The 18,557-nt window shown below is 35.8% G+C and overlaps 1 protein-coding gene across 1 annotated transcript in view; it reads left to right on the forward strand.

Annotated features, from left to right (window-relative positions):
• The window catches only part of oxct1a (3-oxoacid CoA transferase 1a), a 45,256-nt gene extending 30,020 nt beyond the window's left edge, over window positions 1-15,236 (forward strand). The window contains exons 14-17 of the mRNA XM_008418332.2: window positions 3,490-3,579; window positions 4,894-4,974; window positions 12,996-13,097; window positions 13,532-15,236. Of these exons, the coding sequence (XP_008416554.1) occupies window positions 3,490-3,579; window positions 4,894-4,974; window positions 12,996-13,097; window positions 13,532-13,567 (309 nt within the window). The 3' untranslated portion in view covers window positions 13,568-15,236. The remainder of the gene's footprint in view (window positions 1-3,489; window positions 3,580-4,893; window positions 4,975-12,995; window positions 13,098-13,531) is intronic.
• Window positions 15,237-18,557: the final 3,321 nt, after the last annotated feature.

Below are 18,557 nucleotides of genomic sequence, written 5' to 3' on the forward strand. Positions count from 1 at the left end.
TATGTGTGCTTTGTCACAGAGACACACATCATTATAATTGTTGAGTTTGCCAAACAGAACACCATGTAATTAAATGGTGTCTGCTTTAAAGCTTTACTCTGTTTCTGTCATTGTTGTATGCATTAAGTCACAAGCAAAAAAATTAATAACTGACCAGTTATTAAAATCAATGTCACTGTGTTGATCATATTTAACCACTGTTTTTAAAGCCGAGTATGTTTGTTACCTCTGTTCTTTTGTCCCTTATTTTCTGTAACATTTCAATGATTTGCAAAGATTGCTGCTATTTTTCTTCCCACGTTTTTAGCAGCTGCTTATTTTAATCACTTTCTTGTTTGGAATTCAGGAAACTATTGGTTGTGCAGTACAGTATGCTTTGAATTCACTTAGTCTCAAGATGCTGTTAGGCAAATAGATGACACATCAAGAATACACCGGAACCTCCAATGTTCGTTTGTTTGGTATTGTTGTTTTACTTTTTTGAATATATAATGGACTCATATTGGCTCGGGTAGTTCTAAAAAAAAAAAGGATGGATTCTTTTCCAGCACTGACCTACCTGTGGGTTGTCCTTTTTAAAGTGTAACAAATTCATTAGCAGTTCTTTGCAAACCTAATTATTTTTTTAAATAATACTAATCTTGATATTCAATGCAATGTGGGCTAGTTTCTTAAAAAAAATTCTGATGAAATCTCGGTCAAATTTATGAACATAGTGACGTTTTTATGTTTGGTTAAAATAAAAACCATATTGTGCATCTCCTATTAATTAAATACATTTTCCCAAACAACTCCAGGTTGAACCGAATTCTCAGTCTCTGGAGTATACAAATTTTCTCCGGTATTTAGATAAAAATCCATCTGTTCAAGTTTGCTCCTCTGTCTTCCTGGACAGTCAGTGAACGCAGGTGTAAATTTTCTGCGTTCAGCAAATTGACAGGGCTCTTAGCCTGCTATGAAGCCAAGTCCAGCTACCCTACCAATGAAGCTAATTTCAGCCTCATGACTTCAGAATCTTGTGATCCATATCTTATGACCATAGCTTAAAATCTGAAGACCAGTAAATGGAAAGCTTTGCTTTTTCAACCAGTTGTTTCTTCACCATAGACTGGCTCAATATCCACATTACTGCAGATGAGGACCCAGTCCATTCTTTAAAGATGCCAACACAGACCCACACCATTTGCAAAAAGCAAAGATGGGACCAAAAGCATCACAGATCTGTGAGAAGGGGACATGTTGCTGCAGTCCAGCCTTGCAGAGTAACACCTTAACTTTGTGTTCATAAGACCGTACTCGTGCAATGAGATGAATCTAAAACTAGTTTTTTTATAATGTTACTGTGGTCATCTTAAAAATAGTAGCAGATGTCCAGCACGGATAAGGGGCATTTACACTATTTAGCTGCCGTCAACATCAGTCTCATCTACAGTTTTTATATTCACCCACCACACAAACTGCCACAGATAGATTGATCGAAGATGGATAACAAAGATGTTTTTGAAGATCAGAAGCAGGAGAAAAAACATTACCAATCCAGATTTTCATGATTTCATTTACGGATGTTGATAAGCTTGCTACATCAGTCAACGTTCAATTGGCTACATAGGATAAAATGCAAAGCTTATGCTTTCCCCTCACATCTCAAAAGCACCTTGTGTCTCCCGAACCTCTTTTCTGCTCTCAGTTGATATCTTCCCTATGCAGCTGGCTGACAATATCCTTATGATGCACCACACTTGGCATATATTTTCTTGGGTTATTGAGCAGAGAGCAAAACAGGCTCTTCACATGATTGATGAGGAAATGGGATTTTAATTCAGTTACTGAGCCGTCACCCTGTGGCCATATCTGCATGTCAGCCTTCCACATTTGGAAACCAGCTTTGCTGGGAACAATGGGAGGCTGAGAAATTATTTTTCACCCATCTGACAAATTTGATGTCTCGCAGATTGCTCTTCCCATTTTAAAACACCTTCCTTCCTTACAAGTGAAACGCTATGTTTTTATTATAATTGAAAAGACAGCAAATTTGTCTCTGCTTTTTGTAAGATGCAACACCATCATGCATTTTCTTTTCTGCATTTTGACTTTCTGCTGTTATGTGACCTTACTAACTTGTGAGCCTCAACAGATTTCACTATTTGAGGTGCAAATTCTTTTTTTTTTTTTTCCAAAACTGATGCTCCTTTTACATTGTTTTATTTTCTGGGATGCTTGTATCATTACCTATCAACCAAACTTTGTTCATAAAAATAACTGTTAATATATACCAGGAGTTTAAATAATTTTGGGCTTAGCTATACATAGTTGTAAATTATGAAATCTAAAGTTACCCCCCAGTCCTCTGCTCACATTTCTTTTTAACTATTGCTTCGTGTCCACGTTGTGCTTTTTAAAAAAATATTTAGCAAATAATGTGCCACAGTTTGTTCATTGAGACTTCCATCTGTTTCTATAGAGTTGAATGGAATACATTAGATTAGTTTTCTTTCCTCTTGTTTTCTTTCCTTTGGTTTATTTTGTTTGTATTTCCTTTTAACTCATGTAAAGCACTTTGAATTGCCTTGTTGCTGAAAATGTGCTATATAAATAAAATTACCTTACCTTACTAGAAACTCATGCCCCTTCTGAATGTGTTCTTTATTACATTTGACCAACAGACTCAATATGGCTTTTTACCATCCATTATATAAGGCATCTGGATTTTGATAACATCTGAATTTCGGTCTATGGGTCCAAATTTAGAACAAAACATGTTTTGCTTGAGGGAGGGGGGCTCTCTCTATTGGTTATTTATATTTGGGTAGCTTATATCCAAGTTTTGAAGATCGTCCTTTTTTCTTATCTGTGCCAAAATATACATTTTATTCATGCATTTTTTTTGTGTGTGAAACAAATTCTTTTTGCGATTTGTATTAGAGTAACTTGCCTTTTTCAGCTGTTTTTGATTGGAGCTTCTTTTGGCATTGACCTTAGTATAATCAATTGAATGTGCTGAGTTCTGGTGTGCATGTTTCACTGCCTGCAATTATGAGTATAAAGCTCTACTGTTGTGAACTCTTACAGTAACCTTTAGGAATAATATCTTCACAGAATCCATATTATTTCTGGATCACACGTTTCATTCTCATTATTTAGAAAGCATTTGTAGTTTTTTCCACCGTCAGCTCACCGTATTTGTTGAAGCTGTAGATTTGTCAGCTCCTTCTGCCATAGTCTCACTGTGAAGGTTCCCATCTTCTTACAAGAAAAGGGATAAAATTAATCTTTGTTGAGAACAAAGCATTAGAAGATATCTTGGCATCTAGGACACAAAGCTCTTTTGCAAACATTTGGGTTTTGTTTTTTTCCTTTGAGAATGATTTGATTTTGAGGCTTATTTTACAGCTGTTAAGAAATGCATATCGTTTTACTTTCTGGGTAAAAACTTGAATTACATTTCAAGTAATAACTAAACTCAAAATCTGCTTCCCTTTTTTTCAATAGGGCAAGATGGTGAAAGGGATGGGAGGAGCCATGGATCTAGTAGCTAGTGCTGGAACTAAGGTGGTGGTCACAATGGAGCACTCGGCGAAGGTGTGTATGCGTATCAATGTAGGAGTGTGTGCTTTTAACTTGGTTTCAAGTCACCTCAGCTAAAGAAGTAATATATGTGCACTTTTCTAACATGGTTTCCGATCTGGTGACGTTCTAACTGCAGTTCAGCCCGCTCTTCCCATTTTGACTTATGAATTTTCTCACTGGTTTGTTTTGTAAGGTTGATCATGTCAGAAATAAAGTTTTGGATCAGCTGTCACTGTGCTTATTCTAATTCCAGCTCACCCTGTTGTCTTAGATAAATTCCTACCTGTGCAAATTATGCTTGAAGATTTTACCACATCCCTGCTAAAGCATGTTTCCAATTAGTACCTCGCTGGCCAAAAGTTAAGTATGTATAGATTTCAAAAATGCAGTCCTCCATCCACTGTGAATTAGCAGTTGTTGAATGAATTGAGAAAATGTTATAAAAAAAATAACTAGATGCTGCTTTGAATAAATAAAACACCCTTAGCAAATGTGAGTCAGGTTTCTCTCTTCTACAGAACTTTGGAGCCTTATATCTAAATTTCTACTTAAGTACTTTTTCCTTCTAAGTCGAACAAAATTTTCAATTTCCTTTTCCCATGCTTGCTTCCTTTTCCAGCATACTTTGTATTTGCTTCCTATAATAATGACTGACTGTTATGGCTGATTAGGGAGAAGTAGGTTAATAGATTGCCTAATGCCTTTTTATCTGAGAATGCCAGTTCATCCTAATGAGGTTTTGTTCAGGCGGCATCCCTTCTTCATTTGTCTTGAGCTAATTTATAAACAACTCCAGAATTGTAGTTGGTCCAGTTTTCTTTTTTTGTTTTGGGAGGGGGAGGCATTTGGAAGAGCTGATTAATAGTTAAACGTGTTCCTGCTCCAGGTTAACTCAGTCTATTTTTCTTTTCAAAATGCATAGCTTTACTGTTAGAAAATCCAGACTGATATGCGACAGAAGCCTATTCTTCGGTATGAACCAAAACATGCTGGGTGCTTTTTCTTTTTTTTTTTTTTGGCTAGTGGGAGTCTGTCTGGCACCCAGCTAAGGTCCAGATGGTGCAGCAGGTGAACGTAAATGTTCCACCCTGAAGGCTTTTTTTCATTCATGACAGGGGAAAAAAGGTGAAGCATGGCAGGAATTTATCGTCTTTTTTTCTTAGGAATTGACAGAAAAGGTGAAAAAATAAGACTGAAAGAGACGTGTTTAGTGCATACTTTTTTTTCGGATGTGCTTGCATAATCGGTAAAATCCTACATTTATGTGACTAACTTGTTGAGCAAGTGATGCATCTTTGCTTATAAAATGTGTCTCTTTCCTTTCAGGGAGGAAAACACAAGATAATGGAGAAATGCGTCCTGCCATTGACAGGGAAGCAGTGCGTGGATCGAATCATTACAGAAAAGGTGCAACTTTATCTTCATTTGTGCACATAATATATGCAAATGTTCCTCAGTCCACTTGAATGGAAGATAAGAGTCAATCTGCATACTTGGATGAATGAGCCATTAACCATACATTTTTAGTTCTTAATCAATTTAGACTGAATAATTTAAATGTTCTGATGCACTGGAAATGTTTTTGAAAGTACATTTTCATTGTAGAAAAGAGCCTGTTAAATGCAGGACCTATGGTGCATGCTGCTGTGATGGACTAAATAAAAAGGCAACAAGAACTAGAAGGCTATTCATGATGCCACATGTAGTGCATACCTGGGCCGTGAGCTATGCGATTATGTTTTTACAGACTTGCCTTGGACCTGCATCTTTGGTTAAATGGAACAGATGACAAATGAACTTATCATCTCTTACCACAGCTGACAGTGCCATAGAAGTGGTCAAAACCATCCTGCAATACTCTTTTCTTATTATTTTACTACATCTTGCATTTTAATTTAATCAAAATCTTGAAACTGAATTGGTCTGAAATGTAATATAAGACATTTATTTATCGGAGGGGGTAAAAATAAAGAACCAGCTACGCAATTCTTACACATTCCAGCAAATTTGCATTTTTAATGTCAAAAATATGATCAGGTTATCTACACTTTTTTTGTAAAAAAAAAGTCATATTATAACACAGTGAGTTCATTTTGGACCATTTTTAAAAGCTAAATACAAAACCTCACTAAGAATATATGTCTGCAGAATAAAATCAAAACCTGCTGAGGGTGGAAGGATGAATAAGAGGGGAAAGCGGTACACATATTATAGAAGGACTGATGGAAAGGTAGAGCAAGTGAGGAAGGGACAGACTGGAGACGGATGGATGGACTGATGGATGATATTCTTAATTTATTTCACATATTTCTCTAATTTGGCTTAATTCGATTTTATTTTTGGCCTGCGGTGAAAAGGGAAGACCTACTGCATTTCATAAATTTATTCTCAGTGGTCATATCCTGATAATTAGAAGCATCAGGCTTGGTACATAAAAAGTTTTCTTCTCAATGAAGATTTTTTTTTCTTTCCATAACCTGAACCTTTTGTTACAATAATGGTTCTAAATAAACATTTTCTGAATTCATTTATTTTACAATTATGGTTCAGGTAGCTTGCATCTAAGCATCCTCTCCTCACAAACATGATTACCTACTCACAGGCAGTGCTCTCTGTACACTAGGAATATGTTGAATGCTTTAGATGGTTGCCTTTGAGACTAATTAAATTGTGCCCAGAGGCCACTAGATGAACACAAATGTGAAATGGAAACCACAGGGTGAACCGTTTTTAGAGGAAAAACATCAAGATTTGTAACCTTTGTTGTAGAAAGAAGAAAGTTGAGATTCATCAGGGTGGCTAGTCGAATACAAATGGGAGAAACCACAGCTTTGACTACTAAATGTGAAAAATGGTGGAGGAGATGTGGAAATCAAATCAGAGATGTTCTTGTCTTAAGTGGATTTTGATCCAGGTGTAGCGTTGTGCTCAGTTTAGATAATCCTTTTCCCCCCTTCAACTAACTGCCTTTACAACTTTGTTCACTAAAAGCAAGACCTGTCTCTATGACCCCCACCGCCCACCCAATAACCCACTCATTCCTCTCTGTTCAGCTTGTTTCTGTTGTGATCGCACAGCTTTTCTCAGCAAGCAGTTTTCTGTTAACATTTGGAAAAGGTTACAGCGCTTTATACAGAATTACAAACTCTGCTGCCATCTCCTCTTCTCCATCTTCCTCATTTAAGCCTCAGCTTTCTTTCTCCCTTTCTCCCTATGCTCCTTGAATACATGTCCTGCTTTTTACTGTCTCCAGCCTGAATTCTTGCTCTTTATAATTGATGACCTCATTTTCTTCTTTTTGAAAAACATATTTTTCTCTTTTTTTTCTTCATGCTTTGTATTTTACTAACCCCCTCCTACCATTTTCAGCTTCGTCTTTTGTGCTTTGAATGGATTTGTTCTTTGCTTTATTCCAATGAACTACACAATAAGCTGGCATATTCCGACCTAATGTGTGAACATTTTGAAGGCAGTCTTTGACAGTGCCACCCCTGTTCTTTGTAGTCTGGGTAAAGCGAACTGAACTTTTCAGAAATTCTGAAATGTAGTCGTCAGTTCGTCATCTCCTGAAAAAAACTAGCCTCAATACAACTGCCAAGAATATGTCACCTTCAGTTGCTCTTTCAGTGGCTGTTGTGAAAAATTTTTTTTAAATGAGGTCAGCAGTAGGATGATTTTCTATTGGTAAATTAAATGTGACTTTTTTTTCTTGTGACAAAATAATTGAATGAAGTGCCATGCAAAGCTGTTCACGTCCCTTAACGACAAACTTCAGTGAATTTTCTTGGGATTTTATGTGGTAGAACAATACAATGCAGTGCATAATTGTGAATTGGAAGGGAAGCTGCCTTCACAGGTCTCCTGATTACTAAATGGAGTCAAGTTATATGTAGGTGAAATCTAAACAGTTGAAAGTGTGTGACACAACTTCTAACCTATAACTACATGGGCGTCCACCGAAATCTACAGGTAGGACAAAAACTGTTACCAACGTCTTTAATCTGACAGTAGAATTGACCAACCCTAAACATACATCAAGAGCTACTATGGATGCTTTATCATGGGCCTCAAATTCCAGTCCTTAAGATCTAATGTCTAATGGTTGAATCACCTCTTCAGCATGTCATCAAGTATAGCAAGACTTGGCAATGAGTTATCCATTCAGTTCAATTGCGTTGGAACAGGAATACATCTAAAAGCTGCCGGACAGGCCTCCGGTCAAGGACTATAAGTTCCCTCGTTTAAACCAGAGGTTCTAAAATCCTCAAGGTCTGATGTCTTTCAACTTTTAGATGTGTCCCCTGTACAACACACCTGAATGAAATACTCTTCTTTACTGCATTGAAGTACTCCTCAGACCTGCTAATGATCTGATTGTTTGACTCCAGTGTGTTGAAGCAGACACACATCTAACAGTTGCAGGACATCAGCCCTCGAAGCTTGGATTTGAGAACCTCTGGTTTAGACATGGGATAGATTAGCCTGAAGTCAAAGTCCTGATTTAGCTGTGTGTGGCACCACATGATATGATGCTTCAGTTGCTTTATCACTTACAGTGCTAAAAGTATGAACTACTTTCTTCATTGATTCCAGTTTATTTAGCCTCTTGTAATTTAATTCCAATAAAACACATTAAAGTTTCTGGTTGTGATCTGACGATATCCAAGGAAGTACATACATTTGCAAAGCACTGTATTTACCGACACGCTCGCTTTCTCCGACGTCGTAGAGCATGTTCAGAGTGTTGATTTTTATTTAGCCAATCAATGAAACAGTTTTGTTCCAGTGATAACTGTTATTGCTCAGTTATGCAAAGAGGAAACAAACATGATTAATCAAGTTTCAGTTAAAATTGTTAATAAACATAAAAGTTGGCTGCTCAAGTCTGTGCTATGAACCATTTTGCACCCATTTTCAATGGAGGAGCCTTCCAGTAGTCTGAAAAACAACCTTTTTTGTCCAACTTCACGAGAACTTTCTTCTTCACTTTAAGAGAACATATAACTGGAAACAGTTTTGTGGAAAAAAATATTTAACAAGAAAAGCTTTAAAAGTAGCTGAGGCAGATTTTGTTTAAACTTAGCTTTTATTATAAAAGTTATTTAAATTTAGTAGGGTCTGACATTAAACCTCAACTGCATAATAATGATTGGTCTGCATGCCTTTTTTATGCACATTTAATAACTCATCTGGAGAGTAATGTGGATTAACAAGAAAATAAACTTGGAAAACTGCTCAGCCTATTACTGGGATTAAGTAGCAGCTAGAAGTCAAAGTATTTCATTTCTTGCAGCATAAGCATTTTGAAGTTATTCTCTCAAAGAAACAAAATGAAAAGAAGTGTTCATGTCACTTATGAGAAGTTGTTTATATATATATATATATAGTCTGTGGTGAAATTCTCATTTGAAAGTGAAGCAATGACTTTGGTCTGCTTCCCTCATGAAAACAGAAGAGGGAAGCTGCTTTATTAGGCCATTAAGAAATGCTGATCAATATAAAAAGCTGCTTAAAATGCTATCAGAAGAATAGTTATGCCCCATTTTATGGTTTTAATATTGACATGATGTGATTGTTTTTGAAAAATTGCTTCCACGACAACATCCGAAGACTTGGAGTGAGCCTTCAGTCTTAAGACTTCCCACCAATTAACGTCTATTATCTGTTGTTATTTAGTTGTTTATTGTTAGAATAATACAGTGTTGCAGTTATTTCCACTGTGATAACAAATAACTCTGGTTATGACTGCCTGTGGACTCAGGAAATTATTGTTATGGTAATACCAGTGGTAAATTATTAGCCTCGTATTGCGCACCCTAAATCTAGTTTTCAGCAGGGGATACAGCCAATATTATTACAAAGGTCGGAATAATACGGAATTTTATCAAAGCACATTTCAGGTCTGGATAAAGTAGCAATGTTTAAAACATCATCCATCCATCACTTCTTAGATCTGTTTTTCTATTCATCTATCCATCACTTCTCTGGTCCATCCATCACTTCTTTAATCAGTTTGTCCATACGTCTACCACTTCTCTCGTCTGTTCATCCATACATACATACATAGCATCTCTGGTCCATCTGTCCGTCCCTTCTTTGCTTCACACATCACTCCAACCTTCATTAATCTACCCAGCATTCTTTCTTCTTCCATCCTTTGTTTTTCTTCCTTGCTTCAGCTTGACAAGTGGCCTAAAATGAATAACTACAAGTTAATGTGTGTTTGAAAAAGTATCTATTTTAACTTGGAAAAATGGTAATAGTTGCATGTTCATTTTTTTTAATGGTTTTTCTAAATAAGGACAGAAAAAAGGGTCATTTTTGGATATGCCTGCAGACACATGAACAGACGGTGACATGCGCAACATATTCTCTCAAACACATCGTCCTTGTTGGCTCTTGATGGCCTGCAGGGATGGTAAATTGAGTGTTGTCCTAAATAGTTATGTTTTGATTTGTAGACTCAGGGTGGTGGGAAACCTGTTGCCTCAGGCTGTGTTTCTACTACTCCTCTCTATGGGTGAATCATTTAATGTTCACTTTTTTTTTCCTTTTTTTTTAACCACACATGCTGTTTAAATGCTTATTTACTTGCAGTGGTTTTATTGTATGTACCTTAACATACTGCGAGAGAGAAAATCAGAGCACCTCTGAAGCCCATTTAGTCTCCTCCTATCTCCTAATAGTTACAATTACTATGTCTTTAGAATAATTCAGTCATGATAATAGTCCCAGAAAAATGTCACCTTGTCATTTTGCATAATGACAGTAACACCAATGACAGCAATTATAACTGCAGGAGCCAAATTGAAATTCTTTTATAGCCCCACGTTGAGCTTTTTTGTAAACACATTTCCAAATTTGCTAATCGCATTTGCTGAAATGCGTGGTAGAAATAACCTTTGACTTAATTGCTCCTGTTGCTTCTATTACATACTAACATCTTGTTTCCTACAAACATTACGCTTCCTATTTTTAATTGACATTCAGCCCACTTCCAGCCAGACGCCACATCACGTCGTCTACCAGCCTCTTAATTAATGACTTTCATCAGTCTGGTTAATGATGATGGGGGATTTGAAGACTGTGAAGAAAGGTGACCCAAAGTTTCCACAACAGAGATATATGGAGCACAATTTAAACAAAGTGTGATTATTAGAGATGAGGTCAGCAGATAAACTCAGAATGTACTGACCCAGACTGCCACGTGTCGTACATTTTATAAGCGGAGTCGAAGCTTACTTTCACCGACTTATGACGACACGTCCCACAACAGCACACTTGTTGTCGTATTTTTAACCCACACCTCTGGCATATTTTGATAAACCTTTTAATCCCTTTTAATCACTTGTGACAAAGTGTCACAATTAGAGATGCATGTCAGTGTCTGTGTTACCCATAGACCCTAGGTCCTCATGACATTCCATCTGTCTCGCTATATTGAAGTGAGATATCTGCCTCCTGCCCTGTCAGTGTGTGGGGTTCTAATGAGCTGAGAGTCCTGACAGGCTTTTTTTTTCACGGCTGTGGCTGAGGCTTAGCCTGCCAGTCCCTGCAGAAAAAGGCATCACCTCTGAAGAGTTTACCTGAACTGTCCTTAAACTAATTTTGTATCGTTTACCAGAGGAGGGAAACTGGCATTTCTCTTGATTCACTTTTAAGCATGGGTTTTATGAAGTGGATAGTACGCATGGGGCACGGGTCTGTCTAATCTCCTCACTATACAACTTTTGAATACGACAATGGTTTCACAGCACATTTTATAAACAAAAATGTATGACTTGGACTTACTGGTGTCATTTAAAAAGGAGAAAAAACACTTGACACCTACTGCTACAGCTTGGTTGTAAAACTGTCATAGCACATTACTTTTCACCTATCGACAGAAATGTTGAAGTGTCCATTAAATAAAGTTGCGGTTTCGAATGCTTTTCTTGCAGAATATCACCTTTTTGCCATTGTGGTTTATCTGGCGATGATATTAAGACAAATATTTGCTGGTTTATTAATCAGACTATCTGCATAAGCAGAAACCTCGGTCTTCTTTAACAACTGCCTATCTGGAATATTCTTATATAATTATATATATTATAATATATTATAATATATTTTAGCAAACCAAGACACTCTGACTTTTTTTCCCACAATACCAGTCCATATTTCAGTCACAAGGACTTTCAAGACACCTCAATAATTTAGCTGCAAAACTGTTCTTGAGGACACTCACACCACTGAATTTCTGTAAGTCAGTCTGCAGTTCATTTATCTGTAGTGCTTATTCATATCCTCCTTTTGTCCCCAGTACAAAAGATACTGATACAATATTCAAGGGTAACTCATTAAAAAGTTATTTCTGCACCTCACATCCTCTGCTTCCAGCTGTACACAGTGATGAGCTCCCTGATGTTTCAGATGCTTTGTCATCATTCTTACCTTTAAGGTGTGAAGCATCTTTTAGTTTCATGAAGTAACTCTCTGTTTTCTAGTATATTTGTCAAATAAAAATTATTTTGGTATTTCCATTCGACCTAAAACAATAGAAGTTATGCTTGATTTAGCTTCATACAGTTAGAAAACCTGTGTGCGTCTTTTTATTTGGTGTATGCTTTTATGTGGTTTCAACTGTAGATATAACGTTTTAGATGTTTTTCTGTTTTGTGGTATAATCCATTTAATTTCCACAACAGAATCACACAAAAAAATATTTGTAATATATGTGTTTATTAAAAAAAAAAAATCAAGGTTACTTTTCATTGGCTGTAAACCATGTGGTCTGTTACATCATCTACCACAAATACCAACACCTCATTAAAGAATTATGAAATACTGGTTCTCAATTTTTTTCTTTTCTTTTTTTGTTTTAATGTTTCAGTTAATATTTGTAACTCAGCAAATTTTATTTAGCTGCACTGCAGGCCAAAATGGCTCTTGGGACTGGAAAAAGGTTGTAGACCCCTGGTCAAAAAATGTACTACTACCCCTCACTTAGAATTAATGCTAAATATGACAATATTGAATCTATTACCCAAAATGAATTAAATGGGTTTTTTGTCATGCTCAAACTATCAGAAGTACTCCAACAATTACAGTGTAACTGTTCACTTGTTTGTAGTGGTCCGGATTCAGTGAGTCAAGGGCTCCTCTTTGCCTCTTCTGTATGTGTCAACAATAATTGCAGCTTTTTTTTGTCATCTCCTGTGTGGATGACACAAAAGTGCTACTTTGGCCTCATGCCTGAACTGCTGCTTTTTTTTTATTTTAAAGGGTGGCCTCATTTGTACAGTTTACGTCAGGTTGATACTTCAGTTCCTGAAATTGTCTCTCTCTGTACCTCACTTTAGTCCCCTCATCAACTGTCATCTTTCTACTCATTTTTCTTCTCTTTTTTTTTTATTCTCACATTTTTCAACCATCTGTCTCTTTGCCAGGCTGTGTTTGATGTGGATAAGACAAAAGGTCTGACTCTGATTGAAATATGGGAGGGCCTGAATCCTGAGGACATCAAGGCATGTACCGGCGCAGATTTTGAGGTGAGTGCCATAACCGTTCAGTTATCTACATTTCTTCAGGCTTCCCATTTTAGATTGGGTTTAAAGCCTCAAAATGAATTGATCTCTTACTGCTGCTAGGTATTATCAGACTGAAATTATTTTCAGTCTGATAATACCTAGGATGTATTAATGATAATACCTAGGATGTATTAATGTTAAAAACATTAATATGTTGAGAAAAAAGGGATCTTAAAATCAACTGTAGCAGAAATATTAGCAATCCTGCTGTTAAAGCACAGCTTCTCTACAATGTTCTAAAGTTAGACTGGTGTGCTCCCACAGTGTGCAAGTTAATCCAAACTTGTATGGATAATCAGATCCTCAGGCTGGACATTAAATGTCAATTTGTTTGAATATGTTTTACACATCATCACCAAATATCAATAAACATTTCTCTTTGTGTTCCTCTCCAGGTGTCTGCCAACCTGAGGCCTATGCAGCAGATTTAAAAGGGTTTCAAGCTGTTATGAAGATGTTTTTTGGCTTGTTAGTTACTCTATGCTAAGAAACTGCCAGTGAAAGAGGACGCTCTGTGTCAAATAAGGTTACAAAACCTACATCTGGTTCAGTTCTCTGGCAGTGAGTGTTCAAATATCAGGAATTACTCAGCATCACTGACTAAGGAATAGGACTCAACTGGAGTCATTGTGCATGATTCTTAACATGGTGTGATGTGGATGTTTCACTGTTGGGGTAATAATTAGGTTTGTGCAGCTGTAACCAAAATGTTCCTTTTAAATGTTCTTGAAATAATTTGTAACAAGAAAGCAGCATTATTACCTTTTAACAATTAAATTCAGCTACACATACTGAACGATTAAAACCTGATTTTACCATAAAAATATAAAAAATGCAATGCAAAATTTCAGATTGTATGATTGTAGATCTGTAAAAGTTGCCTATTATGGATATAATAGGCATTTTTATTTCAGGATTTGAAATAAAAATGCCCCTGAAATGTTAATGTTGTATATTTATGCTTACCTTTTCAGTGTTAAAATATATTGAGAATACACATTTAACCTAAAAAGAAAAATGTATCAGTATTTCTACCAAAACTGTAAATACATTTTCTGGGAATTTTACATTGTTAGGTTTTGATGAAGCAACGGAAAGTAAGTAATATGCTATGCCATATCAATACATACAAGTGGAATTTTGGGAAACAAATACAGAGCTTTAAAATTCATACTTCAAAGCAGAATTTACTTTAAATAAAAGTTGTCATTTCCAGTGGATGGATGGTGGTGTTGCAATTTGAGGCAGAAGACTTGCACTTTGTCCTTTTTCTCTCTGACGTCATTTCTTACTACACTTAGGTTTTTTGGACAATGGTAAGTTGGATAACTGGCTGACTGAATCTTGTCATCCTGACTTTAAAAAAAACTAATATGCTAACCTACTCCTGGAAAGTTTAGCTAATTACATTAGCGTTAGCATCCCCTGCAAAAGTTTTACTCTAAGACTGCCTGTCTCAGTTTTTTTAACTCGCCTAAAGCAACAAACAAACAAACAAACCAGAAAGTCGTCACCCATCAGTTCTCCAAAGAGATGCTAGACTTGGTGCAAAGAAAAGCGTTAAACTCACCGTTGAGTTGATGTTCATTGAAAATTTTTTAGTTTATATGTATATGAAAGCTGATTTTTTTTTTTTTCTTTTAACAGTTAAACTGAAAAACAGATTGAAAATGTGTTCAATTTGAAATGGAAATGTAAATTTTTAACTTGGAAGTGAAAATTTCAACTATGTAGAAATTATGACAATGATTTCTTTTTAGGTTAAAAATATATTCTGAGTATATTTTAACACTGAAAAAGTAAGCACAAATATATGACATTAAAATTTCAGGGACATTTTCAATTCAAATCCTGGTGACATATTTACTTCCATAGTCATGATCAATTAACAAAAGCTTTTCATACTATACATCTGCTGATTGAGCCCACCTTTATATTATCCATCTGGAAAATGAAGGAAATGTCAAAAAGTGACTAATCGAGACATTGTCTATTTGGTGTGTAACTCGTGCATTTCAAATGAATTTTTTTTTTTTTTTTTTTACAGATATCTGTACAATAAATGAAATACAGCCTGTTGTGCAGAGTTATGCAAATGAATTTGTCTCTTTTAATATGCTTTTTATATTTTCTAAAAGTGAAAAAACAGCAAGACTTAGCTGAGACAGGACATGGCACACAGGTTGGCTCTTTCTCCATCAACATGTTGTTGATGTGATTTCTCTACTCAACCAAAGAAGCACAGCAATTACCTGAGGGCTGTTGCATAACCGCAGAATTAAGCCAGTGGGTTTTTTGAGCTTCAGGAAGATCAACCAGGTTGGATCATCAAGCAGAAAAATGGAAGAAAGTGACAGGGACCCCTGCTACCGGCTGTTGATGGTAATCCAGTACATCTGTACGAGTCAAACCTAAGTGGTTCCCCATAACTCTGCATTTTGTAACCCGTTTCTCATAGTTGGTAAATGGATTTCTGAAATATGGCTGGATTTAGCTGGAACAAATGTCACTAAACAGCAAAAGTGAACAAGCTTATCTTTTTAGAGTGATTCATCTGAAATGGGTTTAGTTGGGTAGGAATTCCACGCTGAGCAGAAATGGCTTTCGGGGGAGGGGCATGCTTTTTTCTAAAAGGCTTTGTTTCAACAAATGTTAGAACTGAAGAATTTCTGCTATTTATATTTGAAGTAAAAAAGCTAAGCATAACCGTTGTGACAAAATACAAAGAAGAATGTATAAAAAAATCTGGTGTCAAGATACAGCAGTTTAAAAGCAAAAAAAAAATGTATTGCATTTATGTATCATGCATTCCCAAGCATAATGTATTATGCATTTAAGTACAATGTAGCCATACAAGATTTTAGTTTTATTCTGACATGTTAGCACACTTATCATTAAAAATTGCTCTAACATCAACAATTACAGAGTCAAGATAGTCGCCTGATTTAGTCGTGGGATGTTAGTGTTGCAGTTTGCATATGAAAAGGATTCAGGTCTATGTTCTCAGTCTTTATACCACTGTGACCTATTTTTGTGAATGACTCATGTGAAGGTGCCTTGCCAGCTGATTTTCATCACAGATTATGTCACTTGCTTAATTCTAAATTGCCTACCACTGGAGGTCTTAGAGGGAATATGAATGCATTTAAATGAACATCCCTAATCTTCTATGAATATGTACAGGAAATTCACAAATGCTTCTTTGGGGAAAAACTGAAGTGTCAAATTTAGAGATGTTTTTATCTGAAATTGAATATGTTGCTACTCTTAGAAAAAAAAAGTCTGTTTAAAGTTACTAACCAAGACTTTTCAATAAAAACAAAGCGTGTTTATTTTCTGTTGGCAATCATTTTAATCTTTCATAGCACCAGTAACACATTTCTGTCATAAGATTCAATACATTTTAATGAATAAATGTCAAATGAAATTTACTAGAGTATCTGCTCAGAAGGTGTTCCTTTTGCATGAATTATTGCAATGCTGGACTACTTTTTTTCTTCGTAGACGCCCATCTGCGAGGTCACGCGTTGGTTTTGGACGAGCAGATCTGGCTCACGGCTCCCACTGTAATTCATCCCAAATGTTTCCTGTATGCATCAGTCAAGTTCTTACACACCAACCTCACTCATTTATGCCTTATTAGACTTTGCTTTGTGCACTGCTGTGTGGTCATGTTAGAAGAGGTCATCCCCAAATTGTTTCCACAATATTTGTAGTAAAACATTGTCTTGCATTATTGAAAGTTCCTCTACAAGAGATTAAAGGCGCTAATGAACTCAACTCCAATCAGCCCCACACCATAAAAATCATCTCCACCAAACTTTACCCTTAACACTGTTCACCCAGGCAGTTGGCTTCTGGCAATTAAGCTGTCCAGTGACTTTTTGATGCAAGGCTGGAACCCCAACCCAATAAACTCTCTTGGAGCATGAGGTTTGGATGGTGTTCTGTAGATACTGACACTGCAGAAACTTACCGATCGTCTATATGCCACAACATCCACTGACCCCCCTCTGAGATTTTACATGATCAAGTTCTTGACTTTTTCTCATCTCTTCAGCTTGCTATTATCCCACTGACATTTGATTGTGTAATAATTAGCAAGGAGGAAATTTTCACATCTGCAGACGTGAAAAAAAGTATACTTTAGTATACTAAATTTTAACATACTTTAGCATACTTTTATCGATGTACTTAAACTGTACTATTTTTGAACTAATTTTGTGCTTAGTATACTTTAGTAGTATTTAAATAGTATTAAATTACAACTAATAGTATATTTTAGTATACTATATGTACTTTTTTGGAACAACTTCAAGTGTACTTAGAATATAATTTTTAAATATTTCAGAGCTTTATTATATTTTGATATTATATTTTGAGTGTAATAATTCTGTCTCAGAATTATATTAAAAATATATATTTAATATACTTCAAATATATTTTAAATATATTAATATATTAGTAATGTATTTAAATTACACTTAATTTTTATTTTTGATTTCGTGCTATTGATAACTACAATTTTAATTACTCGTGAAAGTCTTTATTCCTACGTACCTATTTTGTAAATGACATGCATAACTACACTACAGTACTTACATTGTTTTAACCTAAAATTACATGGAAAAATTAATTACACAAGATGCCCCAGGTAATTCAAATATTTTGTTTTATTACTGACATTTTAAAATTGTCCAATTTTACTCACAACTTTATGAACTTTAGATAAATTATCAGTTTACACATCAACAGTGAACACATCAACATGAAAATTTAAGTGTGACAATAAAACATGAAAGTGAGGATCAATGACAGAACATTCCCGTTCACTGCACCTTACAGAATCCTACAAAAAAAGAACAATATAGCAATTAAACAGAGAAAGCATTTGTATTTAAAGAGAACAGAAAAATGGCAAATAAATAAATACTTACAATTTTAAGACGTTGTGGACTCACCATGTATGTGACATCATAAGAACTGATGACGATTGGGATCGGATGCCTGGGGTGGAAAAACATTTCTGGGTGTCTTCTTTGCCTGTTTATGTTAGAAGTAGAAAAAAAATTGTCAGGATTGTTGATGCAGTTGATGTTGGCATTAACTATGAAGCTGTTTTAAGTGTGGACTTAAGGAGACAAACTACCTTAAAATCTTTCCATCCATGATCTGAACACGCTTATCCTTGCAGGGTAGCGATGGGGTTTGTGGTGCCCATCTCCAGCAACCACCAGATGAGAGGCAGGGTTCACCCTGGACAGGTCACCAGTCCATCACTGGGCCCTGACAGCCAACAACAAATTAAAAAAAAGAAAGATAAATGTTAGATTAACAAGAAGAGAAAAATTCTTTACCTTTAAATCAAATCATGTTTATTAAGCACTTAGTGTTGGTAACACAGCAGTTTTTGTTGTTGAA

Source organism: Poecilia reticulata, linkage group LG9 (assembly GCF_000633615.1).
Source record: "Poecilia reticulata strain Guanapo linkage group LG9, Guppy_female_1.0+MT, whole genome shotgun sequence".
Lineage (NCBI taxonomy): Eukaryota > Metazoa > Chordata > Actinopteri > Cyprinodontiformes > Poeciliidae > Poecilia > Poecilia reticulata.